This window comes from Carex rostrata, chromosome 14, assembly GCF_964058835.1.
Source record: "Carex rostrata chromosome 14, lpCarRost1.2, whole genome shotgun sequence".
Taxonomy (NCBI): Eukaryota; Viridiplantae; Streptophyta; class Magnoliopsida; order Poales; family Cyperaceae; genus Carex; species Carex rostrata.
In genome coordinates this window covers 372,645-391,485 of record NC_135931.1, presented here as the reverse complement: position 1 = coordinate 391,485, position 18,841 = coordinate 372,645, and the positions used below count along the sequence as shown (strand labels likewise).

The 18,841-nt window shown below is 35.8% G+C and overlaps 2 protein-coding genes across 2 annotated transcripts; one reads left to right on the top strand and one right to left on the bottom strand.

Annotated features, from left to right (window-relative positions):
* Nucleotides 1-4,673: 4,673 nt before the first annotated feature.
* Nucleotides 4,674-7,529, top strand: LOC144565192 (universal stress protein PHOS32-like). Its single transcript, XM_078314871.1, has 4 exons — nt 4,674-5,291; nt 5,945-6,200; nt 7,021-7,064; nt 7,167-7,529. The coding sequence occupies exons 1-3, from the start codon at nt 4,824-4,826 to the stop codon at nt 7,026-7,028; spliced, it is 732 nt and encodes a 243-aa protein (XP_078170997.1). The 5' UTR covers nt 4,674-4,823; the 3' UTR covers nt 7,029-7,064; nt 7,167-7,529.
* A 5,051-nt stretch (nt 7,530-12,580) lies between these two features.
* On the bottom strand, nt 12,581-17,055 carry LOC144565063 (Outer arm dynein light chain 1 protein). Its single transcript, XM_078314692.1, has 5 exons — nt 16,916-17,055; nt 15,429-15,809; nt 14,309-15,347; nt 13,860-14,006; nt 12,581-13,393 (listed from the first exon to the last, which is right to left on the bottom strand). Exons 3-5 carry the CDS (start codon nt 15,324-15,326, stop codon nt 12,846-12,848), a joined length of 1,713 nt encoding a protein of 570 aa, XP_078170818.1. The 5' UTR covers nt 15,327-15,347; nt 15,429-15,809; nt 16,916-17,055; the 3' UTR covers nt 12,581-12,845.
* Between the last annotated feature and the right edge of the window lie 1,786 nt (nt 17,056-18,841).

The window sequence follows — 18,841 nt, the reverse complement described above, 5'->3', positions numbered from 1 at the left end:
ATATTTTCTAGATTACCTAGAAATGACTTTTGAACCGGGATCAATAACTCAGAATCTAAGTATTTTTATTATTTTTCAATAACACATAAAGAAATATATTAATTTTTCTTACAGCCGCGAAAAATCCGGCCTGAAAAATATTGATCCGGGTTATTTGTTGCAGTTTTTCTAATAAATCAAATTATATTGTATTTCATCTATTTTCAAAGAAATATATTCAACATTTCTAATATTTTAATACAAAAAAAAATTTTGTTTTCCAAAAAAAAAAAAAGAAGCAAAATCAATGTGGCCGCTAGCCCCCAAAGCGGCCCAGCTCTCTGGGCCCAGAAGCGGCCCAAATAAGTGCCCGCTTCCCCGGGAAGCGGCCATGCGAAAAATATAATTTCCAGCCGAAATTGGTGTTTTGGTTTAATAATTTAAAAAAATGGTATTTTTAAAAATTTCGACACATCTAACGGTTTGAATCGACGATTTGGACTTTGAAAATGTATAAAATGCTTGTTGTAACTTTGAAAATTGTTGTAACTTGATCTCTCCTCTATATATATATAGAGGAGGGTTCAAATGCCTCCATGTTTTTGTGCCTCCATCATGCCTCCATCTCTCTCCATCATTTTCAAAGTTCAAACAGTCGATCCGAACCGCTCAACCTAACCTCCATACTAAAATATGTTTGGAGACCAAATTTTATATTTTTAGGAATTTTTTTACTATTTTTTTAGATAGGTACAAAATCAGTAAATCTGAACCATCTAAAAACAGTATTTTTGTACCTATCTAAAAAAATAGTAAAAAAATTCCTAAAAATATAAAATTTGGTCTCCAAACATATTTTAGTATGGAGGTTAGATTGAGCGGTTCGGATCGACTGTTTGAACTTCGAAAATGATGGAGAGAGATGGAGGCATGATGGAGGCACAAAAACATGGAGGCATTTGAACCCTCCTCATATATATATATAGAGGTTGGCTAAGATCAAAGTGGTAGTTCCTGAGCTTTGGTGCTATTAATTCGTTTTTCAATTTTCAAAGTTCAAAACGTCGATCCGAACTGTTCAAGTTGTTCTCCATATTAAATTGTGCTTGGAGACCAAATTTTACATTTTTCTGATTTTTTTTTTTTTTGCTATTTATTAAGCCACTTTGAAAACAGCTGATCCAACGGTGGCTTCTGATTTTACTGTTTTGTTAAGCCACCGTTGGATCAGCGATTTTCAAAGTGGCTTAATAAATAGTAAAAAAATTCAGAAAAATGTAAAATTTGGTCTCCAAGCACAATTTAATATGGAGAACAACTTGAACGGTTCGGATCGACGTTTTGAACTTTGAAAATTGAAAAACGAATTGGTAGCACCAAAGCTCAGGAACTACCACTTTGATCTTAGCCAACCTCTATATATATATATATATATATATATATATATAGAGTTAGGCTGGGGTGCTATGGATAGCATAGTGGCCTCTATGCTACGGCTCAATATTCGAGTTTTCAAAATCCAAACGGTCGATCCGAACCGTTCATCTTATTCTCCATATTAATATCTGTTTGGAGACCAAATTTTACATTTTTCTGAATTTTTTTACTATTTATTAAGTATTTTACAAAATTGTTGATCCAACGGTGGCTGCACAAAACAGTAAAACCGTTGGATTAGCGATTTTCAAAGTGGCTTAATAAATAGTAAAAAAATTCAGAAAATTATAAAATTTGGTCTCCAAGCAGATATTAATATGGAGAATAATATAAACGGTTCGGATCGACCGTTTGGATTTTGAAAACTCGAATATTGAGCCGTAGCATAGAGGCCACTATGCTATCCATAGCACCCAGCCTAACTCATATATATATATATATATATATATATAGTTGGTTTATGTATACATTAATTGTTTTTTAATTTATCCGCGTATGCCCCTGTACATAGAATCTCTGTAACTACTGATTATGGTTAATTTTAAAAAAATTATTCGCGTATGCGAATGCCGTTTGTTGCCGTACGTGTTTAAAATGTCATCAGTCACATATAATTTGAAAATGTTGACCGCATATATAATATATTATATGCGATCATATCATATAGACATATAATACTCTATGCGGATGCATAATACTACATATATGTTAAAATTATTAGAATTACATAACAATAACACAAACACAAGCAATCCCATGAATCTCCCTTCTCTCCCTTTGTTTTTATTTCATCCAATATTTTTTTGTATATTATTACATGAAAAGGCATGAGCCTTATATAGATAATGGGATTAGTAATCAGCCAAAATATGTCTTTTATTTCCTTTCCTTTCTAGCCTATTCATTTCTATATTTTACATCAAATATAAATAATATAAGGAAACAAATATAAAGAATATAAGGAAACAAATATTGCCCCTGCAGCCTTTTGCCTTAATTGCGCACCACCAAATATATTTCCTTCTACCATAATTGCCATATTTGCGTCTGCTATAATTACCACAAATATAAATCCTGCTGCCTGCTGCCATATTTGCGCACCACTAAGATATAATCTCCTTCTATATTTCGGCTTTTTTTCTTTTGTAGATTCTAAATATTACAACGTGTCATAGTCTAGTTTTAACATATATAGGCATTACCTTGTTGACTTGTTGTGACTCGTGACTCGTGACTCGTGAGTGAATATATATATGAAAATTGACTATGAGTATTGACAACATATACATATATACTACATAGCAGTGTGTAATGAAACTGTATTTTATAACATTGTATGCATGTATTAAAAGGTTTTGAGCTTCTTATTCAAAGCAACTTGATTGATACCTGTGTGAGGCTAGGTTATGTGTATATTACATATTGGTTCGTACAATAAATTTATATTTTAATTTATAAAGTTTAAATAGTGAATCTCAATTATTCAATATGATTTTTAATATTTCATATTAAAAGTAACTTTGAAGGTCAAATTATCAAATTTTATTTTATTTTTGTTAGAATTTTCAACATTTTTTATAGATAGAAAAAAATCACTATTGTCAGATAATTCATATATAATCTTTAAATCAGCTGATTTTCTATCTATTTAAAAAACAGTTAAATTGGAAGCCGGTTTTATAGCCCACATAGTCCTGGGTCCGGATCCCCTAAAGTAACCCAATTTTTGAGTTTTGTATCGAGACCGTCCGATTTGAATCTTTCGTTCGGGATTGCTTCGAGATTCGAAGTCATCTCTCCGAATACGTGCGCTCTACTTTGGATAGATTATCACTGATTCAAATTAGACAGTCCAGATTTAAAACCCCAATCTTTGAGTTACTTCATTAGATCTAAACTCCATAGTCCTTGGGCCTCAAATGCCTATAAATTTTTTTAATTCCAAAATTTTTTTATTAAATATAATCTCAACTATACTTGCATATATCAAGAGAAAATTTAAATCAGCTGAAGGCTTACTCCCCTAAGAATAAAGCGGTACTCAAGCAGTGAGATAAAAAAACCGATCCACTAAATTAAGGAGTAATGTTTTGTTTTATTTTGTTTAGCTGTGTTTTTCACAGACACTTGTTGTCTAATTCTATATAACAGCTACTTTATATCAATGGAACTGCCTACGGGTTTTCAGCCAAAAAAAATAATAATTAAGAAGTAATGTAGTAGTGAAGCAATGCTCAAGTACCTAGACAATCGAAAAAGGATAAAAGTCATGGACATCTCTTTCGCTCCTATCTTTTCTTGATAGGTGTCGGACAGAAGTAACGGATAAGTTGTGGGTGCCTTCTCTTCTTCGATAACGGGAGGGTGAGTGGTCTCCCGTCTGTGTACAGTAGGTATACCTTCCGTTTTTAGTTTGATATTTGTGTGTTGTTTTCTGCCTCTCCCTCTGTCTTTCTTCTTTTCTTTCTATTTAGAGGTGAATGTCCTAGACTAATTGATTTAGTTCTTAGTCTGATTTGATGTAGTGCCTTCTCAGGTGATTGGTGATTGTCCTGCTCTAGTCAATTCAGTTCCCGATCTAATTTGGATTCAGTGCCTTCTCGACTGTGATATGAATTCACTCTAGTCAAGCAAGAATGATCAAATTTGCATCCACATGATGCACACACCCCTGTGTGTTTTTAGTTTTATTTAGTTGTATATTTTTACAAAATTGATTACTAATAGTCTCTTTTAAAAAATAAAATTACACAATACTTATTCATGGAACCCTCCAATATTAATTTTCTGATCGTGCGCCTGCGTTGATCATTTTATTTTTATTTTTATAAAAGAGTTAAAAATAGATTAAATAAGGGGAAGGTTATAAGAGAATATTACTCCGGAGAAAAATATATTCAAATTGTATTGAAACGACATCAACATTTTTCGGATCAACACATTTGTTGAAAGCCCTTTCCCCTCCATTTTCTCGCATCACATGAATGATGAATTCGTCCCCCGTCTGCATCCTCTGAAGTAACTCGAATTTTAGGTACATATCCGGACCGTTCGATCCTGAGATGGAATGCAAGTGACCTTTTATATTCGTGTTCAAAGTGATCATACGGTCTTGGTCTAAACTTAAAATTTAAGTTAACTGAGGTGACATGAATTCGTCCCCCGGTCCGTGGAGAAACCTCTCCGTCCGTTCTTAACTTCTTATTAGGTCTCTCTCTCTCTCTCTATCTTAGTATCTTTCCTCTCTCTAGTCTCTATCTATCTCTCATCTCAATTCTCATCAGTTGTTGAAGGCTGAAGCTCAAGTTCCCATTCCCATTTCTCAAAATCAAGACCAAATAAAGAAAAGAAGATCAACCCACAAAAACCCTTCCAAAACCTAGCTACCTCTCTCTCTCCTCTCCGCCATGGAGAACAACAAAACCACCCCAGACCTCCCCGCGGCGCCTCCATCCGTCAAGGCGCCAGCTCCCACGCCCACGATTGGTCACCTTGCCCAGTCGCCTCGTGTCTTCTTCTCCTCCCTCTCCGATTCCTCTCCCCGCCGAGTCGCAATCGCCGTCGATCTGTCCGACGAAAGCGCCCACGCCGTGCGCTGGGCTGTACAGAACTACCTTCGTCCAGGCGATGCGGTGGTGCTCCTTCACGTTCGCCCGACCTCAGTCTTGTACGGCGCCGACTGGGGCTCGATAGATATGTCTCTTTCCGCAACGGATGATGCGACTGAGGAGTCACAACAGAAGCTTGAAGATGACTTCAATGCGTTTACGACCATTAAAGCGCAAGATCTAGCACAGCCACTGGTGGATGCCAATATCCCATTTAAGATCCATATCGTCAAGGATCACGACATGAAAGAGAGGCTTTGCCTTGAGGTACCAAAAATCAATTCATGCAAATTTCTCCTATTAACAAAAATTACCACAAATTCTATGATTTAACAATATATCACATTCTGTATCACATTTATTAATCCAAATAGTTTTTTCAGCTCACCAATTCTATGATTTAACAATGTTACCATATCCCAACTACTGTACATTAAACCAGTATAGCTCTCAGTAGAGATTAAGTTTTGTTTTTTATGACTATGTCTTTTCTATTTACAGAGGGAATTGACTAAAGTAACTTTTTTTTTTTCCAAAATTTTGTTGTTCTCAGATACAACATCGTGGAAGACCCTTCATGAATCTACATCAATAAACCCCGCTATCAAATCAAATTGTGCCTCTTTTTAAACATGACCACCTTGCTTTGTCTTTTTATTTAATTGTAACATAACATATTGTAAACCTAGTAAACTCGGATCAAGTTCTAACTAACAATTCAAACTGGATCAACATAAATAAGAACTTTGATTGGGGAAAAAAGCCACGCAGTCTCGAATTGCATTTGGATTATTAATTCATTGTTGTATGGTCTGGTAAATTCCAAGTATGGCACTTACATAACATGGTACTTATTTGGGTAATTTTCCTTCTAACGAGTAAATAAATGAATAAATTAAATTTTCTGTGCTGTGTGGCAGGTCGAGAGGCTGGGCTTGAGTACTATGATAATGGGTAGCCGCGGTTTTGGAGCGTCACGGCGGGCAAGTAAAGGACGGCTAGGGAGTGTGAGCGACTACTGTGTACACCATTGTGTGTGTCCTGTTGTGGTCGTCAGATTCCCTGAGGATGGCTCTGCTGGTTCAATAGAGATAACGCATGCAAAGGAGAAGGAACCAGAGCTGCACCCTGTGCCCGAAGAACCCGAGTATCATGATGCGGCAGAGGAGCATAAAGGTTTGTCTAGTACTTATGAAGTTATGATATCCATGTAAAATGAGACTATATTATGTGTGCCCCTTTCTGTTATATCCTTTTTGGATGTTATTTATGCTTAGGATGAAAATATCTCAGAACCCTGCAAAAACATGGAGAACAATGGAACATAATGTATGTGCCATTTCCATATTATGGTCAAATTATGTTGGGAGGGGCTATTTGGATTTTTTTTGTATTGATTGTGGAAGGGATAGGTTTAGGGGATGTATTTCATGTTTCACAAGGGCAATACATACTATGTTCTGAAAGGTTTTGCATGATATTATCACTTGAACTGTACAGTAGCAGAGAATTTGTACAGATACTTTCAAATGACGCTTTTTTGTAAAAACATATTAGATTGCTTAGGATAACATTGCAAGTCAGAATATTGGTGCAAACTAAAGATAGGAGTATCTCACATAACCCTAAATGCATGATTGGGTCACACAAAAGCCTTTTTTAAATGCATTTAGGGTTATGTGAGATACTCCTATCTTATTACTGATGGGTCAGGAGTATCGGTAGTATGGATTGTAGGCATGTAATAAGATCATTTTATACTTTGCTTTTTCTATCAGATTGATATTCTGGATGATTTCAAGGGTCAGTGGCCTAGAGGCCCTTTTCCCTCTAGTTTCAGCAATAGTCTTGAATATAATATTTTTTGGTTTAGGCGTTGCACTTTTTCTTTGTTTGACAACTTTAGAAATTTTATCTTTTTTTCCTCATATTTTTATCAGCTTCATTTGGATATTTGTTTCTCATATTTATTTAATAGAATATGTATGTTTTGCAGATGTTTGAGGCACTCTGGTTTATCATACACTAGTTTCAATTCAGGTAAGCAAGAATACAAGATTTGACAATAATTTTTTTTCTTTCTAGAAATCTGTAAGTGTTGATTTATTATGTTTTATTGCACTGATTTAGTTCTCATTTCAGGATATGCAACACAACAAAGCAACTGAATTATAAGAAAATAAGTTGAGGCAATTCCACTTTGTATTATGTGGCGTAGACTTGTTATGCATGTGTACTTTGTTAGTTGCCTCTCCTTTTTTTCCTTGAAGATTCTCTGCTTTTTTGAGTTTGTTAGCTTTACTCTTCCAACAGCTTGTTGTCTTCAGCTGTATGGATTTCTTGTTGTATTTGTAAACCTTGTTTTATGTGTGATTGATGTAACTGTTTTTATTCTGTTTATCCTTGTGACAGGAAACTCACATTTTTTTTTAGTAATGTTGCTTTGTAAAAACCTGTAGGCTGACTTGATTTGTGTTTTCAAGTATTTAAATAATTTTGCATAAACCGCATTGTATTGGATAATATATGCATCTTGCTGGTATTATCTTGGATGGTAAAGATGTGTATGGCCTGGTTGGTTTGTCCATACGAGCGTGCTCCAAAGAGGGGGAGAACACCCCCCCCCCCCCCCCCCCCCCCCCCCCCCCTCATTAAAGGAATGGAAACGAAGCATGTGCACCGTTTGCTCACGCTGTTCACTTGCTTCAGATGAAAATGATGAGAGAGGGAGGGAAGTAAGGAACACGCGGTGTATGTTTTATTTGCGTTGCTCTTTCCTCTCTCTCCCTTCTCCTTCCTCTCTGCATTAATTGGTGCTACTAGCCTTCTACACACAACAAGTTGCACAGAATACTTTAAAAAATTAAAAAAATCAAGAACGGTGTCGGTAGGGGTGGCAACGAATCAAGCCGAATCGAGTCTACTCTAGTTTGAGCTTGATTTGAATAAAATTCGAACTAAATTGGATTTGATTTGTTTCGAATCGAATTAATTGCAAACTACATATTTTTCGAATCGAAGTCGAATCAAATTATGAACTAAATTTTTTTTAAGCAATTCTAATTATACCAATAGTTTATACATTAATTTTCTTCTCGCAAGACAATTCACACAACTTTATTTTACCTTTCACGAATTCACACTAATGAATTATGGGCTAGTTTATTAGTTCTTAGTTGCTATAACCCTGTCAACTGAGCATAGACAAGTGCAAGACTGATAGCTGTCATATTACCTCTCATAATTGCCACTACGATACTAAAAAAAAAGCTTCAGTGTGACATCAAATTATAAAATAAGTTTTTTTAAGTTGAAAAATTGTTCATGAAAAAATACATCACAACAAATAATAGTAAAAAAATGATTAAGTACAACAACTAAAATATGCAGTAAAACAAGTAATCGTACAAAAACTAAGTGTTTTGAGAGTACAAGAACTGAGTGTTTTGAGAGCCAGGGAGCGTCGTCTAGGTTAAATTATGACTCTCTATCTTGGGTTCTAATTTCATCAGGTAAATGAACGGTCGATGTTATTATGAGATTCGAACCATAAAAGTTCGCGAACCCATTTCGATCGAATCAGACCTAGTTTGAATTTGGTTTGAATTAATTTCGAATCGAACCTGGTTTGGTTCGTTTTAGTTCAAACTAATTTTGAATCGAATTAACTTGAATCAAATCTGATCAAACTCGAATTGAATCATGAACTACGAATTTTTTTGTCAGCCTTAGGTGTCTGCCATCAATTTTTATTTCAGCCAAAAAAAAAATTGTTGGCACACGCCATGCATTTTCTGGAAAAACTTGGAAGCTGCCAACTGGCAATTGGATTTCCTGGGTTTCCTATCACAGTTTCTCACACGAAACTTCAGACCTGTTTGAATTTTACTGTTTACGTAAAAACAAAAAAATTCACTCAAATTAAATTTTTTTTTCCACGTGAACAGTAAAAATCAGTTCAACTGGCAATGGACCCGATGTTTTATTCAAAACCGCGGAATTTTTCCATGACCCGGGTGCGATCCCATAAACCCGACCCATGAACCCCGTCTCCCTCTCTCTGTGCTTCATCTCCCTCTCTCTCTCTGCTTCAACTCCGACAGAAAAAAAAATCCGGCCACTGCTCCTTCACCGCCGCTTCCGCCCCTTCACCCTGCTGCTACCATCTCCGCCTCTCTCTCTCTGCCCCTTCACTGCCTCTCTCTCTTTGCTCCTTCACCGCCGCTTCCATCTCCGCTCTTTCTGCCTCTGCCTCGCTTCTCCCTCTCTTGAACAAGTGAGTTTTTTTTTATTCGATTAAATTGTTGAATTTGATTAGAGTTTAGGGTTAAATGTGATTAATTAGTTGAATTGGTTGAATTGCTCGAATTGGTCGAATTCATGAATTGTGAGAATTGCGGGTTATTTATAAATGCTATTAAATTGTTGGAATTGTAAAAATTACAGAATTATAATTGTGTGAATTATGGGAATTGCGAGAATTACGTGATTAAATTTAGGGTTAGAGTTTATGGTTAAAAATTTAGGGTTAGAGTTTATGTTCTTATTCTATACTTAGATCATTTATTCGATTCGAAATTTAGGGTTTAGGTTCCAAGGACCTCCCCTATTGAGATATCAGGCTTGGTACCTGCGGATCTGCATGGCATCGGTGTATCTAGAAGAAGATTACGACATTTCTGCGCTCGAAAATCTTCGTCGATGATGGTTATACCCCCATTGACCGAAAAGGTGCTCGCGATGTAAGTAATGCACCTAAAACAACATTTTTTATCACCTTTAACTCTTTGGAACACTAACTTTTTTTTTATCTAACTTTGGTTTTTTTTAGCTGCTAGTAGCGATTAAAGGTGCTAGGCGATCAATCGTTTGTCTTGGAAAACGTGGCTACAAAGTTTTTGGGCATGCAATGTTGAACTTGGTTGCCCATGCATTGAGAGTCACGGCCACGAGGAAAAGCTAATCACCATGCTACGAGATGCCAGAGAGGAAATTGATTGGCGTAGAATACAACCGGACGAGCCCGATGCGCCACCTGTTATGGCTTCTGAGATGCCACTGGAGCCCTCAGACCAGCCAGAGTGGGACTACCATCGTTATGTACTGAGCATATCCGGTTGGCATGCCTTCCTTGACGAGCATGGACATCCAGTTCTTCCCCAGGTATGTCATTTTTTTATTTTATGTCAAGTTAGTTAAATTAAGTTAGTTAAAATTTTCTCTTTCAGTAAACTAAGATCGAATAATTGGTATCCTTGCAGGGTCCTGTCTACATGCCGCCACCGCCTGAGCAGCATGAGTTTCCGGACCCCCAGCTTATGCATGAGTCTCCGGATTTCCAGATCAGCGTTGATCCATCGGTGTATCCATTTGGGTCCACATTTGCCTCCCTGCGTCAGCCGTATCTAGCGAGGGCTCACGATTGGGAGACCTATGGTAGTAGGACTCAGCCTGACTATGTGTCCCAGCTTGGGGATTCCTTATTCCATTCCCCCCCCCCCCCCCCCCCCCCCCCCCCCCCCCCCCGCCACCGCTAGCTACTCACACGACCGAGGATCCCTCCCTTCGGAGTATCAAGGATAGAGAGTTTTTTTATAGTTTTATTTCGGTTTAGCTATGTTATGTTTTATTATGTTTGAGTTTAGTTTTATAGTTTTTGTTTTAGTGTCGTTTAGTTTCGTTATGTTTTATTTTGCTTCAGTTTAGTTTTATAGTTTTTTTGTTTTAGTATAGTTTAGTTTCGTTATGTTTTATTATGCTTTGGGTTGAGCTATGTTATAAACAACAAAATAAAATTAAGAACAATAATACGACAAACAAATAAATCAAACCGGCACTTCTAAATTCGTCAAAATCAAAATCCAACAAACAAATAAATTGATTTAAAATGGAACTTGTATTTGTTGAACAATATTTTTTCTTATTATTAACCATTACAAACTGGCACTACTATATTGAAGGCATATATATATTAGATTTTTCTCACATGCGATGATTTTGTACTGAATTATGTAAATAAGAAATAATTATGTAAATAATTAAATAAATAATATATTGAAAAATGTTACTTTGGATTTTTTTTTTCTCATGAAGCTAATTTGCCAAACAATTCTGATTATGAATTTTGCAAAGATATGAATCATTTTTTATGTCCCTGTAAATAAATAAATAATTAAATTATAAAAAAGAGTATAATTATACGAAGTTATTCGTATAAATAAATTATGGAATTTATAAAACTAGTTCATTCCGGAATAATAATACGACATGCTTTAAAAATAACAAAAACAAGAAAAGTAAATAGAATAAAAAAAAAACTAAATGCATTGCAATTAATATGGCAAAAAAAAACTTATTTATAATGGCAAAAAAACCCCCTATTTATAGGCAAAAAAAAAAAAAAAGGCCGGGCCGTGGAAAAATTCTGCGGTTCCGGATTTTTATTCGGGGCCGTGGAAAAATTCCGCAGTTCCGAATAAAAATTCGGAGCCGTGGATTTTTTCCACGTTTTGGGAATTTTTAAAATTTTCATCTGACCCTGATTATGTTTATTAAAATATTTTAATAATTGGGTAAAAATAAAAATGTCAGAGAGTCCGGCTAACATGCTTCCTCTAGAACTTCAACAATATGCTTTCGGCCTTCAAAACCTGTTGAATCGGTTTCAAACCGTTCAAACCAATCTTCTTGATGAGAGTTTCGTTTCCATATAAAATTTTAAAAATTTTAATTTTATCTTTACTATCAAATCATGCGGTCAAAATATAAAGGATTTTGTGTACATTTTAATGCACTATTTTATTAAAACCCTTCATTTTTTTTTACCGCTTAACTCAATAATAAATAAGTTCGAAAATTTTAAAATTGTATATAAAAACGATACTCTCATTAAGGGGATCGGTTTGAACGATTTAAATTTGTCATTTAAGCCGATTTAATAGGTTGTGAAAGTTGGAAGGATATTGTTAAAGTTCTAGAGGAGCCGAACATTTAAAAATATTTATTAAATTGATTTGAAATGTTTAAGCCTATTTTTGGAGAACATAACCTTTTTATAATACGTTCACAAGTTGTTATATGCATCTCAGAAATTTTATTTTATTAATTCTGGACTCATCTCAATAAATATAATCACAAAAACTGTCACTTATACTGCAAATTTAATCTAATACATGTGTAGCTATTTGTATCCTAGTCCTAGATGTTTTGCTTTTGCCTACTAATTTCGTACTCATTTAAAAGACAAAAACTGGCAACTATACTCCAAATATAACGTAGATGTCTTTTTTACTAGTTACAGACTCATTCCAAATGGATTGAATCTTCAAACCTTACCTTATATGATTGAATCCCCACACAAGTCTTCTTAGTGAAATGTTTGATGTTTGCAATTTTAACATGTACCTAGTAGGATTTTGTGCACAACACTAATGAGTAAAGACCAAACTCCTGTAATTACTCCAATGAAGAATATGGTTAAACACCAATAAACATCTATAAACTATCAAATTCAAACCCAGTAGACAAATACAGGACATGCATGTCAGAATATATTCTCTGATAGAACGAATATAATAAAAAGCTTTAATGCAGCTAGCATTCGACAATACAAAATAGGGAATGGGAAAATTCAGAAAATTCTTGTCCTCCCACCTCTTATTCAAAAAGCACATATTATAAGCCAAATTAATACCCCATTTCGTCAAGAAACTAAGTTTTTCTTATTTAAGCCCCCAAAACAAATTTTGGTCTAATAACTCAACCGCACACTTTCACCAACCATGAAATTTCTTAAAAATAGAAATAAAAAAAAAATACACCTTAGTCTCCCATTGCACCTTCGCTCTGAATCCGCCTTAATGGATTCATGCCCGAAACCTGCCTTCCCATATTACCCCCAACAAGCTCAGCAAACCTTGAACTAGAAATGGGCAACTGCATATTCCTGTTTCTCGGAGCCATCATCAGATAACTTGTACCACTACGGCTACTGGTACGGGACTTTAGACCAGACCCACTGGCCCCAGCTATCCTACGAGATGGCTTATGAGACGGCATAATAATTGCATCCTTCTTCCCCCTTGATTTGACGGAGTGCCGATTGTAGTAAACAAGGTTCGGTATAAGAGTAAGGAGGTATTTCTTAAGGTGGTCGTCCCCTACGTGCCTTTGTGCAGGGTTGCCATCTAGACTTATGGCCTCTAAACTGGTATAATTTGCGGCCAATTGTTCGAGCCCCTTTGCAGATGATAACTTATTGTTGCGCAAATCAAGGATCTTTAGTTTCAGCAGTCGGTGTAGACCTTCTACCTCGCTTATCTTGTTTGCAGCTAGGTATAGCTCCCTTATAGAAGAACATGCTGCTAGGCCTTGAAATTTAAAAATAATATTATAAATTTATAATAATCCATGAGAGAGGCTATGGTACTATGCATAGCAATGATTGGTCCATACTATGGATCAATATCTCTGTTTCAAAGTCCAAACAATCGATCACCGTTCAACATGATCTCCATATGAAAATCACTTGAACTAAATATTCTAGACCATTCAAAAGTAGTGTTCTGCTACCTATCTAAAAGAACAGTATAAAATTCTAAAAATGTAAAATTTAGTTCGCAGGTACATTTTCATATGGAGACCATGATGAACAGTTCATATCAACTATTTGAACTTTGAAGATTAAGATATTGATCCGTACTACGGATCAATCCGTGCTATGTGTAGTACCATAACCTCACTCATAATCCATTACTAACTCTCCTCCAAAAGAATATTACATTCATAAAACAATAAAATCGTATAAGGAAGATTAAAGAATTAATTGATAAATACCATGGCCAATCCGAGAGATGCGGTTGTGGCTCAGATCAAGAATACGAAGCTTGGTGAGATCTTTGAGACCTTCAATCACAGAGATGTAGTTCTTCGACAGATTCAACACATGGAGTCCCTTTGGTATGGCTCCAGCTGTTATTTGAACTGAGAAAATAACAAGCAAGACAAAGTTAGAGAGGTACAGATTAAAACAAAGGATGTAGTCTTAGTCACATTGGCATGAAATTTACTATCCTGTATGCTACCAAATCATTCCTATTTTGTTACATCTTATTTATGATTGCCTCGTCAATTTAGGTTAGTTGAGGTCCCTGAGCTATGTAACTCAACAGATTCTAATGAAGTTCATTATTATATGTCCACTTGTCCACTGGGTCTTGAAAACATACTGGTACAGGATGTACAATGACCCAAATTTGAATTATAAGAAAATTCCAAAAACATACATATGTTGTTTCCGGATAAATTCAGCTCCCTTAGACCAGCAAATGCACTCAGAATTGGTACTGCGACAAGGCCAAGATTAGACAATTGTGCTGATGCAGTAACAGGATTCATTGCTGAAATATAATTATATGCCATTGCCATTCCAACACTAGTTTTTGGATCAGATGGGCCACATGCAGCATGGATTGGAGTCATGTTATCAGAAACAGGTCCAGACCCAACCCCTGATCCAGAACTTTCCCCCGGATCCTCAACAATCATGTCAGAATTGATGTCAATCTGATTAATCCAATCCTTGATTCTCTTTATATTATCATCCTCTTCTTCAATTATTTCTCGATCCAACTCTTCTCTTGAGTCCACATTGTACGTTGGAGAGTTTTCAATTATATTTTCATCATTTCTGTGCTTCGGAGAGATTCTTCCGTCTGACCCTGAACCATGCTCAGGAGAAAGTATACCACATGAGCCTGACCCACGTTCAGGAGAACGTTCTCCATATAAACTTGACCTGTGTTCAGGAGAGCGTATTCCATATGAACCCGACCCATGTTCAGGTGAACCTTGTCCGTACAAACCCGACCCATATTCAGGAAATTGCTCTTCGTACAAACCTGACCTGTATTCAGGAGAACCCTTCTCAGATGAACCTGACCTGTGTCCAGAAGAGACCTTTCCCTCTGAATCTGAACCATGTTGTTTGACCGAGAAATCAACAGCACCATCACCCATGCAGTGCAAATCAACATAGGATCTCGATCGATTATCCACTATCTCAATTGAAGAAGTAATGGAATGCAATGACTGAGACCTTTGAATTGAAAACTCAGAGGTCAAGTTTTCAGTTGGAGAATCAGAACCGAGATCGGCTTTGTTCGAGTTACCGCTTTCAAATATGAATTCATTTTCAGATTTCAAATGTTCTTCGTCAGAAGACAGTCTCGTATTATTTTGCTCGGTTCCAACACCCATGAGGCCTTTGTTGTCATCTCCGATAACTTTTTCTGTCTTTTCCATTGTTTGACGAATTTCTACAACCTAAGCACACAAAAATTGTCAATCACTATTCACCAAAGAGAAAAGAACTAAAAAGAAATAGCCAAAAAGAAAGTTGAATACCTTTGATCAAGTCACTTCTATCTTGAAAGCAAAGAATGTCCAATAAATTTCAGAAATTGAAGATAAAGAAAAGCAGGAGTTCACATGGCTAACGTTGTATAAATTTTGCAAATGAACTTGGAGAAATGACCAATTTAAATTAGTCAATCATGTGAACTATGACTGTATGCGAAAAAGGATCGTTAGCCGTTATCAAGGGGACGGCCCTCTGATGCTCGGCAGAGTCGCCAAATGTAGGTCAGATTGGCACCCTCGGTGAAGACCCCAACCCGCTTAGAAGAGCGAGACGGGTTCAACCCGTTTTCAGCTGCCAGAGTGAATGGAAGCTTTGTTGACTAGTCAATAATAACCCAAACCAAGTAGCACAGAGGGGATCCAAACCTAAATAATAACAGAGAACACACATGAATCAAACATTGGAAAGAAAATCAAGTACAATGGGGAAAAAAAAAATTACAGACATTTGCAACTATTTTTATAAGGCAACAAGATGAAATGCACTCTACCTAACCACAGACTACTTCACCAGAAAAAGTCAAACACATTTAAATAAAAGACAAAAAGCATCTTTCTTTTGTCTCTATTTTCTAAATACATGACGCAATTACTTGGCTTTTCAATGGGTATTAAAAGAAATCTAGGACAAAGTCACAATAAACATAGTATTTCTAAGAATTAATTATTCCAGCTCTTTGGACTGGTTATTTCAAGATTTTTGAATGCATTTGGCGTTTACAATTAAACACCTACAAGTCTACAACTCCTCTTTAACTTTAGGTAACTTACTAACTTGAACCAGGATGTAAATTCATGGTATAGTTCACTCCAAATGGTAATACCATACTTAAATCCCGCTAAGGTCGCAAAAGCATGCAGCATTTGTTTGCTTTATTTGTATTAGACAGCAATCTTTGTTAATTGCTCAATTTGGCAGCCCATAATGACATTACTCTAAATCAAAATTAAATAACTATGAAATTGTTATTACTTTAAAGAAAAAAGAAAAAAAGGAATCTCCAGGAGATGGTCAGATAATAAAGGTAAAGGTTGGCAAAACAAATCCCAATTCGTGCTTTGTATTCACGTAGAACCCAATTTTATCAGAGATGAGAAATTCTTTAATGGCACAACGATAGACGGAACCATTAAAACCTAAACTAAAAATGACGCTACCATTAATTATCCACATAACTTCCTTCAACAAATATCTATCTAGATTCTAGGCTGTTGCCTACTAAAAAAGAAATCCTCTCTTCAACAAAGTAAAACACCTAGCAAGACCGTAACTTTTGGATAATTTTAAACAAATTGGTGACCAGTTTCCCTCATTTTAATTCTTTTTTGCAAGCATTAATAGATGATTTTCACGAACAAATTTGTACGGGAGAGATATAATTTCATGGTCCGGAATCCAATAAAAAACAAAGGAATTAGATGATTTTGACGAACAAACAGAAAAGGGGGAAAAAGAAGGGATGAAAACGAACCTTTGTGGTTAAAATTAGGTTAGCCTATTCTTGATTTGCACGTATTTGAGAAGAGGCGAATTTGTAGAGGTGTTTGTGGTTGTGGAGGAAAAAAGATGGAAGTTAGCGTGTTGAAATGAGAGAAGGAGAAAAGAAAAGAGTGGTCGGGACTCGGGACTCGGGAGTCGGGAGTCGGGAGGGAGGTGATATATAGGCATATAGGCATATAGGCATATAGGGAAGGGTCAAGGGTGGTGGGGACTGGGGACTGGGGACTGGGGAGAGATCGATGCAGCACCTGCACCGCCGAGGGCACCCATTTGATGTTCATATATTATACTGTTTCTACACTCGGTCTACAATTTAATGCAGATCACACTTTATTTCGTTTTTATAAACCTTTTTTTTTCTTTTTTTTCTTTTTTTCTATATATATATATATATAGAGTTAGGCTGGGTTGCTATGGATAGCATAGTGGCCTCTATGCTACGGCTCAATATTCGAGTTTTCAAAATTCAAACGGTCGATTCGAACCGTTCATCTTATTCTCCATATTAATATCTGCTTGGAGACCAAATTTTATAATTTTCTGAATTTTTTTACTATTTATTAAGCCACTTTGAAAATCGCTAATCCAACGGTTTTACTGTTTTGTGCAGCCATCGTTGGATCAACAATTTTGTAAAATACTTAATAAATAGTAAAAAAATTCAGAAAAATGTAAAATTTGGTCTCCAAGCAGATATTAATATGGAGAATAAGATGAACGGTTCGGATCGACCGTTTGGATTTTGAAAACTCGAATATTGAGCCGTAGCATAGAGGCCACTATGCTATCCATAGCACCCCAGCCTAACTCTCTCTCTCTCTATATATATATATTATTAAAGTCTCGTTGAAATACTATTTTGTTGCTTTATAGAGCTATTCTAGTGTGTATTTTATTATTTATTTTCTAACTAGATTTCGAATAATAAGATGGTAATTATTGTTGAGAATTTCGGGTAAGTTATAGTGTAACAATTCGAAACAGTTCAAGATTTGTTCACTACCCGAAAAACCAGAATCCAAGTATAAAACTAATTCTATGATTAAAACAGATTTTACCACTAGACGCGCAGCGGAAACTTCAAGTCTAGTCTAGCGGTAGCCTTCTTCTCCTTTCGTTCCGTGTCAGATTCACGTAACAGCCCAGCAGTCACGTCTCTATCAGTATCCATACGAACAGGTTGATAAACTTCTGTAATTCGATATGCTAGTACCGAATTAACAGCCCCTCTTTCTTTTTGTCTCTCTTTCTGTTTTTCTGAAAATCTGAATGATAATGGCCAACTCTATTCTGAACAGATCACTGCATATTTATAAAATATATGCACCAGTTCGTTTGATTCTATTCATGGCATCAATTCGTTGAACCCTTTCAGAAGACTTATCAATTTCATATCAGATCAGAATATCAGAAATTTGGGCCTAGCCCAATAAAGAGTTGATCCATATTAATTATTAATATGACCCATAAATATTCTGGCCTATAGTACATTTCTAACAATTATATATCTTCTTCACTAATTCCAGGTCCTTTAAAATAATTATAATTAAATTGGAAAAACTTATTTTAAACATTATGAAGATTGTCGGATAAATAGTTCCCACTTGCCAGTCATTAATTGTGTTGTGAATCATCTGGATAGTTAAAGTGCATCCATGAAGAAAAAATTAACTTGGTAAAGTCATTAATTCATAGCACTCTGGCACCCCCATGGCTAATGGAGAATGTACAATTAGTATCGCCTCAAAAAGCCGACACTAATACTTTAGTATCGGTCGATTACAAAAAGCCGACACTAATACAATTAGTGTCAACTGTTTATAATCAGTCGACGCTGAAGCCGATTTGTATCGGTTGATTTTCAGCCGATACTAAAACTGAAAATTTTCGCGAATAA